The sequence below is a fragment of the Colossoma macropomum genome, unplaced genomic scaffold (genome assembly GCF_904425465.1).
Source record: "Colossoma macropomum unplaced genomic scaffold, Colossoma_macropomum, whole genome shotgun sequence".
NCBI classification, from domain to species: domain Eukaryota; kingdom Metazoa; phylum Chordata; class Actinopteri; order Characiformes; family Serrasalmidae; genus Colossoma; species Colossoma macropomum.
In genome coordinates, this window is record NW_023494803.1 from 30,401,022 (window position 1) to 30,419,634 (window position 18,613).

At 37.9% G+C, this 18,613-nt stretch overlaps 1 protein-coding gene across 5 annotated transcripts; it reads left to right on the forward strand.

The window, feature by feature from the left end:
- Positions 1–1,193: 1,193 nt before the first annotated feature.
- On the forward strand, positions 1,194–17,309 carry LOC118823165 (sorting nexin-14-like). Of its 5 annotated transcripts, XM_036592564.1 has the most exons (31): positions 1,194–1,421; positions 1,546–1,684; positions 3,744–3,864; positions 4,126–4,199; positions 4,294–4,372; positions 4,458–4,501; positions 4,595–4,682; positions 4,892–4,976; positions 5,096–5,252; positions 5,344–5,419; positions 5,505–5,549; positions 5,708–5,788; positions 6,183–6,297; positions 6,403–6,558; positions 7,339–7,463; positions 7,779–7,837; positions 8,263–8,289; positions 10,371–10,511; positions 11,097–11,229; positions 13,036–13,222; positions 13,394–13,477; positions 13,567–13,667; positions 13,801–13,912; positions 14,040–14,080; positions 14,216–14,335; positions 14,460–14,583; positions 14,731–14,895; positions 15,144–15,239; positions 16,199–16,290; positions 16,387–16,443; positions 16,560–17,309. In XM_036592564.1, the coding sequence occupies exons 2-31, from the start codon at positions 1,554–1,556 to the stop codon at positions 16,596–16,598; spliced, it is 2,955 nt and encodes a 984-aa protein (XP_036448457.1). In that variant the 5' UTR covers positions 1,194–1,421; positions 1,546–1,553; the 3' UTR covers positions 16,599–17,309. The 5 variants fall into 5 exon arrangements, with proteins under 5 accessions (XP_036448457.1, XP_036448459.1, XP_036448458.1 ...); XM_036592566.1 differs by lacking the exon at positions 10,371–10,511; XM_036592565.1 differs by lacking the exon at positions 8,263–8,289.
- Positions 17,310–18,613: the final 1,304 nt, after the last annotated feature.

Here is an 18,613-nt window from a genome sequence, read left to right on the forward strand (position 1 = left end):
TTCAGACAGTGATGTGCAATTTTTATTAAGAAAAAATGGTGTCTGTGTTCACTGGAGAGGACTTGGGTTACATACTTGTTTATTCCAGTTTCTGTTGCTGCCTGTTAGTATATTCTTTTGAAATGAGCCAAAGGAAATGCTGTTAATGGGCTCAGTCAATTACAAATATTTTTGGCAGGAAACTGAATAAAAGTATACCCATCATTCATGTGGATGACATGCCTGACATGGGCCAGTTTCCCCAGACCAAGATGAATCCTAAGCCTAAGCTAAATGTACTTTCTAAAGGCAAACCCTATTGGCATGGAGGCGAGATCCAAGACTAGGCTTAATCCATGTCCAAAAGTCTCCATGCACCCCTTCCAATTGGTGAATTCAGCTACTTTCTGTGGGGGGGGTTCTCCCATTACTGACACAGCCACTCAATTGCGCACAAACACCTTGTATATAATCTCAAAAAAAGCATTGACCAATAGAACAGGACGCTCTGGAAAGCCTATAGTCTTCATGCCCAATGCCAAGTGTTGGCTAGAGGGGTACAGAGCCCCCCGGCGTTGGCCTCTGAACCAGTGGAGCTGCATTTTGTGGCGTGATGGAGCTCCTTCCAGCACTTTTGGGAAGAGTTAGAATGCCATTTGTCATCCAGAATAAATCATCCAACATCAGTACCTGACCTCACTAATGCTTTTGTGGCTGAACGCAAACATATTGAAGCAATGTTGTAGTGCAGTGGACACCAAACCTCCTCCTAGAGACTTACTTTCCTGCTGAGTTTAGCTCCTGCATCAGACATGCCTTACCTCAAACGCAGCTGATCCACCCAATCTAGAACTTCTGAACAAACTAATGAACTACAGCATGTGTTGTGGTTGGAACTACAACTACAGGGAGGCAGATCTTCAGGACCAGGGTCGGTGACCACTGGTCTAGTGTAAGTCTGCTAAGTAGAGCAGAGGCAGTTGCTGCAGCAAAGGGAGGACACGCTCTCTATTAACACCCTTGATTTAATAAACGTTGGGTAAACTGGTGTCTACAAACTATGACCTCATGTCCGTTAATATCACAGTCCAGCATATTTGCCCCAGTTCAGAGACTAAACGCTTTCTGTCAGCGTTTTGTTTTTCTCTACGGTGGAAAACTCAACAGCGTCTACCGAGCACCGGAGGTGACGTCACTTTGGGACCAATCCCACATCGGCGTCTGTTGTGGTCCCGTTATAAGGCGCATCAGGACAGGCCAAGTGCTGTCAGTGCTTCGTTTTCATGTCTGTATTATCACTCGATAATTACATTTAGCCTGTTAACGGTGGTTAGTTTGCACTGCAAGTGATGTTTTTTTCATCCGCGCTCTTAAGAGCGCCACAACAAACAACAGCTAACGTAGCTAAAGCTGGAGCTGCTCTCTGAGGCGCCTTCACGCAGGTACCGTTAAGCCACTGCAGTAATGCAACTTTGAATTATTCGCATTATTTTTGCCGTAGTTAACTATCTGACAAACACAAGAGAATAAGGGCAGAGCACCTTACCTCAGTTTTCTCCTTCGCAGCTTCGAAAATGTCCACGTTGAGAGCGTTTTTAGTAACTTTGAGGCTGAAAGTGGACCTTATGAGAGAAGTGGGTCGGCAGTACCCTGTCTTCTGTTTTCTGCTTGTCCTCCTGCTCCTCGCCACTGTCCTGTTGAACAGGTAACAACCGAACTGATTTACATTGTAGAGGTGGCCGGTATGGCGATATTTACGGTTACCGTGATGTATTTTGTCACAGTGTGCTTTTGTGACAGCCCAGAGGAAAAATGTCTTTCTTTAGATTGTGTCAAAGAAATAAAGCAGATCTCAATACAGTATTAATGAAGGATCACTGATTTCTGTATTTTTCCTGAACTCTTTTTAGGAGGAAAGATGAGATTAACATAAGCATTTTATTTAATTAGAGTTATGGTGGCAAATGAGAAAAGCATCCTTGTACACTGAGAGCCTGCTGAAATAGTTCTGTGATCTACGTTGTTAGCGCTACAGTGCCTTCCACAAATATTGGCATATCTGGTAAACATGAGCAAAACAGGCCTTAGAAACATTTATTATTGCTCATCCTTCTGATCTTTCATTTAAAATATTAACACAACCCTAATCTTTTTTTGAAGTACAAGGATTGAAGAAAAAAACTTAAATCTAACCACGAAATAAATATTTTTTCTCAAATCTATGCACGCCACAATTGACACCCCTTTATTTAATACTTTGTGCAGCCTCCCTTGGTAAAGATAACAGCTCTGAGTCTTCTTCTGTAACGCTTAATGACACTTGAGAACACATGGCAAAAGATCTGAGACCGTTACTCTGTACAGAGTCTCTCCAGATCCTTCAGTTTCCGAGGTTCATACTGTGGACTCTGGTCTTCAGCTCATCCTACAGGTTTTCTATGGGGTTTAGGTCAACGGACTTGGGTGGCCATGGCAAAACCTGAATTCTGTGATCAGTGAACCATATTTGTGTTGATTTTGAGTTGTGCTTTGGATCAATTGTCCTGCTGGAAGATCCAAACGATGGCCCAGTTTAAGCTTCCTGGCTGACGCCGTCAGGCTTTGATTTTATTTCTGCTGCTACTTGAAGGTCTGTGATACCATGCATCCAAATAAATTGTTCAGGGTCTTTGGAAGAAAAACAGCCTCACAGTATCACAGATCCACCACCAGACTTCACAGCATCTGACCATAGAACACAGTCCCACTGAAAGTTACAGTAATGTTTGGCAAACTGTAGGCGCTTGACTTTGTTGGTTCTTGACAACAGAGGCTTTCTTCTGACAACACCTTCCCCCACCCAAACAACTTGTGATTATATAGGTGGTGTTTGTGGTTTGGGAGACATTCTGACTCCAAGACCTAACTAATTTCTGCAATTCCCCATTTGTGATCCTTGGGTATTCTATGCCCACCTGAACAATCTTCCTCACTGTGTGTGGGGTCAGTATAGACATACATCTTCCAGTATAGACAGAAACAAGAGAAAGTGGCTTGGGTCTCACTCTGATTTCAAACAATTTAAGCATGTCTAGTAGAGTACATGCGATTAAGAGGACATCTCATTTAGAATGTTTCCTTCCTCTGGGATGAAGAACACAGACCAAATGCATGTTCCTCTACAAAAAGAGCATACCTGCTGGTCAATTGTATTTAGTGCAGTACAGCATGTGTAAAGTTGAATAACAATGTACTCATTGTTTTTTTTATGAATTTATTTATTTATTTATTTATTGATTTTAACTTAATATTATTTTTTAAACATGGCACCACTGGTTCTTTTTTGGCTTTTCCAACTTACCAAATCTCAGAAAAACTAAATATCATGATGCGTATTATCACTGTCCAAGGAAACACAAGTATCTCCCAAATTGTTACAGGGGAGGGCAAAGCGTTTTTTGCTGTTAATGTATATTAAAGTAAAAAGGTTTATTTCATGCAATTTTAGAGCATTTCCTTTGTCCATTTGTCATGAAAACCTCACACAATGTAAAGGAAATCTACTGTGCTTGTGTGATATTGAAAACGGAAAAACTGATACAAAAACAGAGATGCATGTTTTTCTTTGTACAGCGACAATATGAATAATGCATATGAAGTCTTGAAGTATCGTGTTATTATGCTTTTTTGCCATATTATTCACATTAATGTAAAAATAATATGTACATTGCAGTCTTGCTTTTGGTCTCTAGCTTTGCTTATGTGTATTTCTATTCATGTTTCAGGTATCTTCACGTCATCATCATTTTCTGGTCATTCTTAGCTGGAGTAGTTACTTTCTATTGCTCATTAGGGCCTGAGACCCTGCTCCCTAATATCCTCATAACAGTTAAACCAAAGAAAAAGGTAAGCCAAATAGGACTAGGTAACAAAATGTAACACTTTTATGGCACCAACTGAATTACTTTGATACTACAAATCGTTGTAGTATGACTTTTAACTAAATAATTTTGTATTTAAAAGAAGGTTTCAAAAATGTATTGATCTGGAATTGATATCAAAGTAAAAGTGTCTCTATTGGTCTACTTAGCCCGAAAGCCAAATCTCAGAGATTATGTCAGTACACAGCTGTACTCTACATTCATTGTACTTGATCTGTCTTAACAGCCAGAACTGCAAGAGTTGTTTCCCTTGGCTCACAGTTGTGCTGTCTGTGGGAAAGTTAAATGCAAAAGACACAGGTAAAATGCTAGTGTTCCATTTATTTACCTACCCAGATTTACTTGCATACGCCATGTTACAAATGTGACTGATTTGTTTCATTTCCTGTGTTAGACCAACACTGCTTCTTGAAAACTATCAGCCATGGCTGGATTTAAAAGTGCACTCCAAAGTGGACACATCTCTTTCAGAGGTTTGAGGACGTGAATGTAGCCTCAGTTTAATTAAAATGTTTTGATAGAACCTTGAGTGGTAATAAAAGTCCAATCTGTCCTCAGATTCTTGAGCTGGTCCTTGAAAACTTTGTATACCCGTGGTATAGGTACGTGCCGTTTATTGTGTTCTGTCAAGACTTTAATACATTACTTTTTACACTGTATGAATGTAGCTTGATTGAGTGAATCTTGGTTGGTAGGGACATTACAGATGATGAGGCATTTGTGGATGAACTCAGGGTGACTCTGCGGTTTGTAGCTGCAGTGCTGGTCCGCCGAGCTCAGAGAGTAATGTACTATTTCAATGTTTTTCATTTTCACTTGAGTCAGTCTGGCAGTTTATTCTGTTTGTTGGTCATTCTGCACATGTAGTTAGAGTTTTTAAAAGGTGTAGGACTTTTTTATTTGATAGAGCAAGTCCACAGTTTACATCAGGTAATGCGTAACGTTTTGGTTTCTTACATTGCTAATAGGAAACTCTGTGTTTTGCTTTACAGGTAGATATTCCATCTCTTATAACACTCAAACTGCTAAAAGTTGCCATGAAACATATCGAAATTATTGCAAAAGCAAGACAAAAAGGTATTGATTTCTGAAGAAATAAACTAACTAATGAATAAACTAACTAATAACTAATTTGATTCAGCTCAATGGAGTGAATAGCTGAGTTCAACCCTGTCTCTCTTTGTTTTTTTCTTTAGTGAAGAACTCTGAGTATCTGCAGCAGGCTGCGTTAGAGGAGTATGGTCCTGACCTGCATGTGGCCTTGCGCAGCAGAAGGGATGAGCTACTGTACCTACGCAAACTTACAGAGATGCTCTTCCCTTATATCTTACCTCCAAAAGCCACTGACTGCAGGTGATTAGCTCTGTTTAAGCTCTTTGAGTGCTGGCAGTTTTTCTTTTACTTTTTCCTCTTCTGTTTCTGCATGCCAATGTGTTTTTTCCAGATCTCTTACTCTTCTGATAAGAGAAGTTCTTGCTGGCTCTGTTTTCCTTCCCTCCATGGATTACTTGGCTGATCCTGTGAGTGTCAACATACAAGTAGCCACTTTAATTGATGGAATTTTTTTTTGTACTGACCTAAAATATTGTTCCTTTTCTGTTTTAGGACACTGTGAACCACTTACTGCTCATTTTCATCGACAACTCTCCAGTAAGTTTATTTTGGTTGTGCAGTTTTACTGTCAGTGATATTTAGTTATGAAGGAGCCTCTACAAAATACTGAAAAAAAAACTGCTATTCATGCCTAGTTTGTGTGTGTGTGTGCGTGTATAGATACTGTACTGATGGTGTATGATTTCTCATTTTAGCCAGAGGCTGCTACTGAACCTGCCTCTGCATTTGTCCCGTTCCTGCAGAAGTATGCAGATGTGCGCAGCAAGAAGTCTTCGGTAAGTGCCATCTGAACTGTCTGAAATGTAGCGCAGCTTGTTTTCACATATTGTACTTTTATAAGGTTGAATGCTCTAATAAACTTCAAATGGAAGGATTAACATATTAATGTGAGACACATTTTCACCCACTACTTATTTTTCCCTTATTGAAAGTATATTGAATCAAGGCTCTGCTATATCATATTGAATGAATTTTGTGAACAGTTACACCCCTAAAGTTACCTTTCACACCCTCAAGTACAAAATGTTATGAAGCAGAATTGTATTTCCCTTTTATGATAGTTTTGAATGGTTACTATCTAAATGTCTTAAAATTTAAAGGTTAAATATGTTAACTGTACAGGTAGTGTTTGAGCCAGACTGCTAAGTTGTACATTTCTCTTTCTTTCAGGTGTTAAAACTAGATCTCAAAGAGATTCGGGAACAGCAGGACCTGCTGTTTCGCTTCATGAACTTCCTCAAGCAAGAGGGAGCTGTTCACGTGCTCCAGTTCTGCCTCACTGTGGGTAGGGTGTCACAGACAGAGTTATACGCTTTAAATATAAAAAAAGGATAGTGTGTTTCTTCTGATCTTGTTTAACTCATTTAGGCTTTTTTTTTCCACACTTCAGAAGAATTCAACGATAAGATACTACGTCCAGAACTTTCTGATGCTGAAAAGCTAATGCTACACGAGGAGGTGAAAAAGATATATGAAACATACTGCCTTGATGAGAGCATTGACAAAATTCGCTTTGACCCTTTTATTGTGGAGGAGATTAAAAACAGTAAGTTTCTTGTTCGTTGCTTTAAGATGTGTTGTGTTGACCTCTTAGCCATGCAGGTTTATTATTCAGTCATTAACTGTATGGCTTATTATTCAGTAACTACTGTGAATTATTCAACTGCTGGGGTATAACAGTTTACTCAGCCCACGATTCAGGTCAGTTCTTTAAAAAAGTATTAAATTCTTGATACTAACGTTGACGATTCTCATGATATTTTGGAAAAATGGGAAGAATGATGACTTTCCATGTTACTGCACTGAGGAGTGCAGTGTATTACATGAGCAGGCTAGATAGGGACCGACCGATTATAATTTTATATTTCTATTTTATTTCTGTCTATTTTATACCCCAATAGTTTTAGTTAAACAGTGCTATACAGACAGATATGATTGTCAATTTCTGCTGTCACATTTATTCGCTAATTATTGGTGTGTTATCATAAATTCTTTTGCAGATTTCAGTAAAACCGTGAGTGATCAATATGAGCCAGTATTATCAGTTAGCTCATTGTCGGTCAAGCCCTAGTGCTGGAGTGTTGTTGATTGGGGCTGATTGTTTGCAAACTTTTTAAACATTGTACACCCCTAGTAACAAGTATCAAACCAATATGTAAGTAATGCAGTTATGACAGTGGGGACTTGAAATGTGTGCCCATATGACTAGTTCAGTGGTTGTTTGCAATCACGTTTTTGAGTATGTGTAATAAAAACAAATGTGACAAATGACAAAATGATGGATTTGATTTGACTCCATGTCTGATGGCTTCTCTGTTCCCACCAGTCGCAGAGGGCCCGTATGCCGGCGTTGTGAAACTGCAGACTATGCGCTGTCTGTTTGAGGCCTATGAACATGTCCTCTCCCTGTTGGAGAATGTCTTTACTCCCATGTTCTGCCACAGTGATGAGGTAATGAAAGAAGGCCATGTACTGCTGTCACCTCTACACACTCTGCTGAACTCTGCACCAAACACATTCACCGCTAGTGCCATCACCTCTTGCCACATGACAGATCTAATGAGTTTGTTTTGGTCCAGTGCCAAGCGTTTAGCACCGTCTCACTGAGCCTACAGCTATGAGAGATTTGTAGTCTGAAGTCTGTAACGTATTGTTTAGATTGAAGTAGCATTTTGTATTTGTAGACTACTGAGATTTAAGGATTAGCTTGTCTGGTATGATTGTGGTAAAATAGATGAAGTGCACACATTTTTGTTTCTGTTTCAGTATTTTAGGCAGCTGTTGAGAGGGGCTGAATCCCCAACCAGAAACTCCAGACTTAGCAGGTGGGTGCGCTGTAGTATGTAAAACAAGCATTCATTCACAAGTCAGGATTGCTTTATCAATTAGATTTTGTTCTTTGTCACTTATCAGTCTAATTCTGTATCAGGTTTGTTGTTTCAACTGTGTGTTGTCACCCAAGCCTGTTGGCCCCCATCCCAACAGAATGCACTGGCTGAGCTTTGAATTCTTCTACAGTGTGTCCAAATTCTTTTTTATATCTACTTACCTGTCATATTCATAACTCGCCAGTGTCCCATCATTCTGTTCTCTGGATGTTTGTTAAATGGTTTACTAATCTTAACAGTACACAGCCTAGATGTTCTCACTTCTTTCTTTTTATAGCCATACTTAATTTGTGTTATTTTGTTTTTATCAATGGGGTTTAGTGTTAGAGGCCAGTTGTAATTCCTTTTGCCCATTATTTCAGAAATAGCGTGAGTTTGGATGACATCCGGTGAGTATGCCAACGGCATCATGCTCAACCAGTAGCTCTCCATTGTCCACGCAATGCTGCACGCAAAATACTTGCTGGAATTCAGAGGGGAATAAGTTCATTTTATCAATTGGATGTCACAGCCTTAGCAGCAGCAGCTGCTGCTGATTTGTATAATTGACAATTCACATATAAAAGTCCTGTAGCGTGACTTTAGCGAGCCATCTGAAACTACTTTGCCTCCAGAGCCAGATCACCAATGTTATTTGAATTTGAATGCCTCATTTTGTGCAAATTGTGCTGTCATACACAAATTGTGGTAGCTGATTCATTCACCAACATGGAAAACCTTTGCCTGAACATGCCTTGAGATGGGAAAAAAATGGAGGCAGACAATGGGGCTTAGTGCCTAACTGCTGTACAGTATTGTTTAGGCAGTGCGATTGGCAGAACAACACCAAAGGGGAATTCCACCAATTAAAAAAAAATCATAATTCAATCATTATGTTTTCTGTGAAACGCTCTGTTCTAGATAAACTTAACAAGTCAGAATTGTGGTAGTGATAGAAACCAGACGTCTGAAAAGTTTAATGCCTCTTAAAGCTACCTTGCAGAATGTTTTATGATAGCTCTGAGATAAGGTTTTTGAACTAAAATGTATTTTTAAGTGCAGTCATGGAAGGGAGGTACATGCAGGGTGTTCAGACTTTTTTTTCAGATTTACCTTTGTTTTAGCATTATTTAACATAACATATAAAAACTCAGATGTGTAGGTTCACTGGTCATTTTGGATAGTAAATAGGATGGCTATATTTGCACTGTAAACATCACAACTCTTGGTTCCTATCACCACTACTGTAATGAAATCCAAGTCAACATTACATATTTTAATATTACATATAAAACCCATGTAGATTTACTGGTCGTTATGGATAGCAAATAAAGTGGCAGTATACACCAATCAGGCATAAAATTATGACCACCTCCTTGTTTCTACGCTCACTGTCCATTCTAACAGCTCCACTTACTATATGCACTTTATAGTTCTACAATTACAGACTGTAGTCCATCTGTTTCTCTGCATACTTTGTTAGCCCCCTTTTACCCTGTTCTTCATTGGTCAAGACGCCCATGGACCCTCACAGACCAGGTACTATTTGGGTGGTGGATCATTCTCAGCACTGCAGTAACACTTTTTAAGAGTTTAAGAGTTTTTAAACACCTCAGTGTCACTGCTGGACTGAGAATAGTCCACCAACCAAAAATAACCAGCCGACAGCGTCCTGTGGGCAGCGTCCTGTGACCACTGATGAAGGACTAGAGGATGACCAACACAAACTGTGCAGCAGCAGATGAGCTATCGTCTCTGACTTTACATCTACAAGGTGGACTGACAAGGTAGGAGTGTCTAATAGAGTGGACAGTGAGTGGACAGTGTTGAAAAACTTCAGCTGCACTGCTGTGTCTGATCCACAACACACACTAACGCACCACCACCACGTCAGTGTTACTGCAGTGCTGAGAATGATCCACCACCCAAATAGTACCTGCTCTGTGAGGGTCCATGGGGGTCCTGACCAATGAAGAACAGGGTAAAAGGGGGCTAACAAAGTATGCAGAGAAACAGATGGACTACAGTCTGTAATTGTAGAACTACAAAGTGCACCTATAGAGTAAGTGGAGCTGATAAAATGGACAATGGGACAATGAGCTTAGAAACAAGGAGGTGGTCATAATGTCATGCCTGATTGATATATATATATATATATGTTATAGCTATATTAGACATTGTGACCTCTGGTTCCCATCAGTGCCACTTTAGCCAGCACGTTCTATCACAACTAACCATTTCGCATGAAACCTGTATTACTTTGTTTACATCTCAATAATTGAATTATGCAGAAATTTAGATCTGTGGAATTCTAAAATCTGTGGAATTCTACTTGAAATCGGATACAGTGAAAAAAGTTCTGCCTGTTTCCGCAACACCTGCACAACGACACTGGCCCCCTCACCTAATCCTATCTGTCTCTCATACCATTGACTATGCTTTGTGTATGTGTGTCCATCCTTTTGGTGCTCCATTGGTCTCTGGGTTCTAGCTCTACTGATTGGGACTGTACCTTCAACCTTCAGTCTGTCTCCATCTCTCCCGGCACCTCACTCGCATCTGTCTCCCCTTACTTTTCATCCATTGTTAACCTTCCATCCGGCTCTAATGCCTGGCGAGCCGTAGCGCTGAAGTAAGTCAGGGTCCATCACAAGCCCCATCGCCCCCTGTGCGCATGGGCCTTTGTGATAATTGGTGTCCCTGTGTGTTGTGTGTGGATATCTCAGCATGATTGCCATATGAAGGGCAGTGACTTTCTTTATGGTGTCTGTAGGTGTAGATATAACACTTGTTCTGATATCAACCCTGGTTGTGAATGTTTTCAAAGGCACCCCCTTCTTATTTAAATGAGGAATTTGTCCTTGAGTACAAATGCTCATTTTTTTTTCTAACATTTCCCATTTAAAACATGCAGATGTGCATTAGTGTGTTTTTATCAGTGTCACTCATCTTTTGAAGCTTGTCTTTTTTGTCATAATGCTATTCATCAGTGTTGTTGCCATCTGCTGGATGAATTCGGGTTGAATACAGCCTGAATCAACTGAATTTTTGTTAGAAATCTCATTACTCAAGGTTTTGAGTAATGCAGTGATTCTTGTCTCTGTGTGCATACTTGACTTTGTATGCATGTGCAATTGCATGAACTATGTCCCTCTTGAGCATTATAACCAAGTTCTCTATATGTTTTTGTGATTGTGTGCTTGTGTGTTCTGTTCAGGAATACATCCAAGCGAGGAGAATCTTTTGGCATTAGCCGCATTGGCAGTAAAATTAAGGGGGTTTTCAAGAGCACTACAATGGAAGGGGCCATGCTGCCCTCTTATGGACTTGCAGAGGGAGAGGATGATATGGTTAGTAAGCTTTACAGTATTTTTTTATTTTTTTTAAGATATGGCAGCTCTTTAGGAAAGAGTCAAGTGAGACGTTTGAAAACATACAGTTAGAGAAGGTATATCAATGCAGATAGGTGTCAGGACGAAAAAGGCAAAGAATGAATCCTATCCAGGCCTGCAACAAATCTATCCTGAAAGAGCACAGGTTCACATTATGTAAAGTGATAATGGGTAGTTGAGTGTTTGAGTAGTTTGAGCATGATAGTCTTCATCTCGTCTTTAGTGAAGTACTTCAATTAAAAATAGCTCTTTTTAAATTTTAGTAGCTTTCATAGAAAAGAAATATCTGATCGGAATCGGCTGATACTCAAAAAGTGGTATAGTATCATCTGAGCACTGTAAGATTTTTTGGTTAAAATTGAAAAAAGTAGCATTAAAGTCAGAGATGCTGGGTCGGATTTTGCAGCTTTTCAGACCACGCCATACATTTTTATGTATTAATGTCACACACACTGGCACAAAAAGGAAGTCTATTTCAATGTTCAGGCTTCAAGTGCAAAAGTCAACATAAAGATATGATGACAATAATAGATAATTCACTTCCATCCTTTGAAGACACGCCCTTCACTAAGTTTTGAGTGAGTTCTCTTTTAATACTCTATCACCGCGCTCACGATCATATTAAATACGTTCAGACATTCATTCTCTCAGGGAGGGGGTCCGGAGCACAACCGACATTACAAGATGTTTTTCTCCATGTTGTATGCAATGAAACATTTCCACCAGAGAGTTTTCCAAATCCCCAAGACCCTTATAGTGCAGCTTTCAGTTTACTTCCTGATTTTAAGAATGTCGTGATCAAGCACTGATGTTGATTCATAGAAAGAACATAATAATAACTTTGTTCCTTTTTGCTGATTTACCAGTGTGTCACAGCAGCACTGCCTCTGGTGTTTGAACCTCATAATGGGTTTGATTCTCTTTTTCATTCTAGTTCATGTTGGGAGCTCTTGAGTAGTTAGCAAATTGAGTAGATAATCAAGCTCTATCTAGCTTAGTCTTGGCTCACTCATGGTCAACTTGCCCATCTTTTTGGCTTTGTAGAACTACAGGGTTTACTGAACATGAGACAAAAAATTAAAATGAAATTTAAATATGTAAATAATTTTGGGGTGTTATTGATACAGGCATATTACTGATATCTTAACATTTTCAACATTTCATGCGTGGGCCTTATATTTGCCAGTATTTAATATAAAATAAGATTATTATAATAGTGCTGACTAGCTAGTTTTGTAGTTATGGTAGTTATAGTAGGTAGTTGTATGATATATTATAATTATTATTTTTTTTATTCCACCCTTACTGTATGTACTACTTCTGGAATATTAAACTGTGAACAATGTTTGTAGATGTTAATTATTGTTTTCTTCATTTAACTGTTGATATGCTGTAATTCATCAGCACTACAACATGTGTGCACTGCCATTCAAAAGTTTGTACTCACTTTTTACATTATTTTTAGTATAAATCCCAATTTTGTTGAAAGTACAAAATTATCCTATCCTGTTATTACTACAACTGTTATTAAAAACTTTTTGTGCTTCTCATCAAACTTTAAATATTAAATAGGATACTTTCTGGTGTGTAGCTTATATCATTTTGAACTACACTGTATAAATTATTATAAAATGAAATGATTGATATTTCAAGTGATTGCAGACTTTTCAGTGGTAATGTATATGTATGGACCTTCCCAAATATATAATAAACATTAAATATGTACTGCTGATTTGACTCTTTCTCTTCAATCTGATCACTTAGGTAGAGGAGGCCATCATGGTCATGGAGGATGACTCACCCATGGAGGCCATCAGCACCCCAAGCACTCCTCGTAACCTGTCAGCCTGGAGCATCACCATCCCCTACGTGGACTTATTTGATGATGAGGTCAAGAAGGAGAGGATTCCAGTGTATTGCATTGATGTAGAGAGGAATGATAGGAGAGCAGGTGAAGCCCAAAACGTTTGAGTTGTTTTAAGTCACAAATCATTTATATTTAATTGTGTTGCTTAAATAATGATACACTGATTGACATTTCAGTTCCACAGTAGTTTCTAAATGTGTGGCACTGTCAGTGAACTTTACTGTTAGTCACTGCTGAATGTCATTTGTTTTTCAGTGGGTCATGAAACAGAACATTGGTCTGTGTACCGAAGATACCTTGAATTTTATGTTCTTGAATCTAAACTCACAGAGTTTCATGGTAAGTACAACTTCACTTACAGGTAGTGGGTTTGCAGTTTTTTTTGTTTGAAAAATTGTTTAAGATGTAAAATATTTATCTTGAAACAGGATCATTCCCTGATGCACAGCTTCCTTCCAAGCGGATAATTGGGCCGAAAAACTATGAGTTTTTAACATCCAAGCGTGAGGAATTTGAGGAATATCTACAGGTAACAATAATTATAATATTATTAATGATGTGTATAAATTCATTAATGTGAGAATGAATGTTTCCATGATAGTGATTAAGTCCAGCATGTAAACCGTTAAATGTACAAGCTGTGTTTTTTCTGTTTACCTCAGAAACTACTGCAGCATCCTGAGCTGAGCAACAGTCAGCTGCTAGCAGACTTCCTCTCCCCTCACAGCATGGAGTCCCAGTTCCATGACAAGATGTTACCTGATGTCAATCTTGGTACTGCATCTTGTTATGGGTGACAATAGTCTTTGTTTCAAGTCAATAACTTTTAATAGAATGAATTGGCTTTTACCCATTTAGCTTTTTTGCAGTGACATAATGTTTGTTTTTTTGGCTCTCACAGGCAAAATAATCAAATCTGTGCCTAGCAAACTGATCAAGGAGGTTAGTTATTTTAATTTTTGTTTTGTTACTTTTAATGAACCAATGAAGCAGGCTTGTGACCTACTCTTTTTATGTATAATACAAGGGATTTTTAAGATATTTGTTCCATCTACTTTCTTGCTTTTCTTTCTTCAGAAAGGGCAACACCTAGAGGCGTTCATCCAGGCTTTCTTCAACTCATGTGAATCACCAAAGCCAAAGCCTAGCCGGCCAGAGCTCACAATTCTCAGCCCCACATCTGAGAACAACAAAAAGGCAAGCTTCCTCAGCCTTATTTAATTAGATTGCAGACAAGTAAACATATGAAAGTTCTCTAGTCCAACTGGAATATTTTGTGAATTAGCATGTTTAATGTTAAATTTTCCTTGTTATTCTTTAGCTTTTCAATGATCTATACAAAAACAATGCAAACCGTTCTGAAGTCACAGAGAAGAGACACAATCAAAATTACTTCATGGAGATGATCACTGTGGAGGGAGTATATGACTACTTAATGTTTGTAGGTAAGAGGTATGAAGCAGCCACAGCTATAGATATATTCTACCCACATGTAGCTGTACTGCTGTACATTGATAATTATCTACAACTAGTACATTGAGAATTGCTTTATTATCGTTAATGTTCCTTTCATGGTTGTTCAATTTTGGTAGGTCGAGTGGTGTTTCATATACCTGATTGGTTGCATCACTTACTGATGGGTGGACGCATCCTGTTCAAGAACACACTAGAAGCGTATACTGACTACTACCTGCAGAACAAACTAGACCAGGTTTTTCAGGAGCATCGTGTGGTTTCACTCATAACCCTGCTCAGAGGTAACGAATTCCAAACACAAAAGAATCACTGTTATCTGCTATTGAAAAATTAGCTGGAGTAAATGTTTTAAAATAAACAAGGCTTCAGCTTTATGCGCTGTAGTGTATGTAGAGTATTAAAAAGCCTTTGAATGTGACAGATTTCAGTATAGCATTAAATTTAGTGTAAAAAAACTTATAGTGTAAAAATTCTAGTCACTACAGCAATGCATTTCTGTGTTTTGGTAACTGAATGTATGCATGTCTAGATGCTGTGTTCTGTGAGAACAGTGAGCCACGTTCTTTAGAAGACAAGCAAAAAAGAGCAAAGAAGACATTCGAGGAAATGAGGAATTACATTCCAGGTTCCAAATGTTAATGCACAGTAACTTTGCATTTGATAGACTTAAAAATTTAAAAAAAGAGTAATTGTGGCATGTGCACAAATTTGGACACTGTACTAAGTCAATACTTAGTAACACCCCCTTTTGCAGATATCACAGCTTACAAATACTTCCTTCTTAGTTCTGAGATCTTTATGGGCTATTGAGGGCCATTTCACAAGCTTCAGTTTGTGTTTCTTGAAGTAGTTTGTGGTGGATTTTGAGGTATATTTTGGGCCTTATTCAATATCAATATTTCAATAATATCAATACAAAACCAATATTTTCCTAAGTCTTTTCTTAAATTTGTTCTTAAGGAAGGTCCCAAGAAAATGTCTACACCACATTCATGACGTGTTCTTAAACCTCAGAATTGTTCACACCTTTGTGCTCTTGAGTGTGTGTAGATTCTGTTCTTACCTAAGAACAAATCCCAAATAAGAAAACATTGGTGAATGCCAGAGTCTTTGTGAAAACTGCCTAAGTGGGTTTTAAGAAGAAATGTCTTCTTAAGAACGGTTGGTGAAAAAGGCCCATTGTTCTGTTGTACATTTTCAGATCCTCAGGCAGCTGGTTAGAGGTGCCCATGCTTGTTGAGTGTTACCACAAGGTTTAAAGAGTCAGAGAATTCATTATGATCTGAAATTGTCATCAGCTGACAACTCCTAACGACAATTCTAACCTGTCTATCCTGAGTCAATTAAGTTCTGAGATGTTAAAACTGTAAGGGTGTCCAAACCTTTGCACATCCCACAAGTATGATTTATTTTTTTTCTATTTTTCAAAAATAAATAATTAACTATTTATATGTAATTATCATGTAATATGATTTTATCTGTTAACTTCTGGATCAGTCATCTCTCATCACTCCTTCAGACAAAACAAAGTGGTTTTCTAATAAATGCTGTGTGCCGAAGTGAACTTGGTGCTTTCTGTGTTAGATTTCCTTGGTAAATGTATTGGAGAGGATGCTAAATATGAGGGGATACGGCTTCTCTTTGATGGACTTCAACAGCCAGTTCTCAACAAGCAGGTAAGTGGTCATACAATTTGGGCATCATGAATATTCATAATACAAATATGTTGTAATAAGTTAACAGTATAACAACTGTGTTATGTTCCCTTACAGTTAACATACATATTGCTGGATATAGCAATCCAAGAACTTTTTCCTGAACTAAATAAAGTAAGTTGCACTATATGCCTCTTAATGTTTATTACCAAACAACAATAATAATTGGTCATAATTATGTAGTAAAATGTTTAAGAAGTTGGAATCGTAACTTGTAAAATGAATTTCAGGTACAGAGAGAAACTTCTGTCATGGCTCCATGGATGTAGAAGAGGCACTAAGGATGATGAAACATTCTTATATCCCTTGCATGTATAGCATCCTGTATAAATATCAGAAGGACTAGAAATACACATATACAGTGTATTTCAGAGAGTATTTGTAATTTTCTGTAATGTGTAATTTTCTGTTATGGCTCAAAACATGAAATGTCTATGAGAGATGTGATTGATAAACATTACACTAGAGAGAATGAACATACTGAACAGGCCTGAAATGTCCATGGGTAGATCATGTTTTTGAATGTTAAATAACTGTTATTCATAATTATGAATCATGAACAGCACAGGCAGTAGTCTGTCTCCCCCCAGCCCAAAACAGCGGGTCAAATTAGCACTGAATTCTCTGAAAGATTGAAGGAAAGGGTTGTACAAACCAACCAGTAAGAAAGATATGTTTGAAAGCTTCAAAGGATTGGTTTATGTTTGCTATTCTGGTTGGACATAGTGTAAAATATTTGTGTTTGTAAATGTTTTCATGTATCCCTATTTATAAATGTGGCTTAAATTATACATTGTATTTTGCCTAATCAAACTAACACTAAACAACTGTAAGTGACTGAGCAAGTGAGCCACTGACCTGAATGTGAGCAGATGAGCATCACTGGAGCCATGTACCCTACCCTCAGACATTGCTCTCAATAGGTCAGGTGTTGATGTGCATATCTAATAAAACATTTTTTATACCTGTCAAAGCCAAAATTAATTTCTTCAAGAATATTAATTTTGATATACAATTATAGCCATAGATCATGTTCCCTGGAAAAGGTGGTACTAGCTACACACGGGATTGGTAATTTAAAGGGGAACTCCACAATTTTCAAAAGCTCCACATAATTAAGTGCTTTAGATGTTAACAAATTCATTCATAGTTTGGTGTGAAATGCCCCGTTCTAGAGAAACGTACAGTCAGAATTGTTCACAGTGGTGGTGATTGGAACCAAACATCTGAAAACCTTAATGCCTCTAACGGCTCCCTCACTGAAAGTTATTACACCAAATGGTTATGAATACGTAGCCTGATGCCTAAGATAGGTTAGGGGTAAAGTTTTGGCCTAAAATGTTTTTATTTTTTTTTTAAATACATTCATGGCAAAAGGGTACAAGCAGGGTGTTGTAAGGGAAAATAGTCCCCAAAGAAAACTTTTTTTTTTCAGACTCTCCACTATTTTACCATCATTAATCTTGCGTATAAAACTCTGAAGACGTGTAGATTCAGTGGTGGTTTTGGAAAGTAAATAAAATGGATATATTTTTGGGACATTGGGACCCTTGAGGCCGTATTCACAAAAGTTAAATGTGTGTGTTTAAGAAAAAAAGTTATGAAAATTTTTTATTTTCAAATAGCTTATGAATAATCATCTTTTAAATTATTTTCTTAAGAATATTTCTCAGAACAAGTGGTATTTTTGAAAACATTACGTTCTTAAATGTTTTCTCAACCTTATGAAAGCCTCACACTTGTCTTAGGCCATAACAGTTGACAAGGTAAGCATTTAAATCTATTACGGACACTACCTCTGCTACTCTTGACCGTCCTCATCTCTTGCTTTCCAAAGAGGATTTTTTTTCCTGTTGGCTATTTCTTCCACAATCACCTCTAGTTGTTGTTTGCTAAAGTTTTTTTAATGCTGGGTTTGATTTTGTCCTTATGTTTTGGGATTAAACTAAATAATGGAAATAAAAGTCAATACAAATTCAAAATGTATCTTGGTGTTTATGGGATGTGGTGAAATGCAACGTAGCCTACATAAGAAAACAATCAAAATTTTCTTAAGAAAATATTCAGTATTATTTTAATATTTGCAAACTTACTTTTTTTCAAGAATTTAATTTATGAACTTCTTAGTGTTTGTCTTAAGAACGTTTGCAAGTTTTTTCTTACGAAATATTTCGTGAATCTGGCCCCAGGTTCCTATCTCCACCACTGTAAAGACATCTGAGGCTGTAACTTTTTCTACAAAGGGCCGATTCATATCAAACCACTCTAAATGACTTTGTTTACA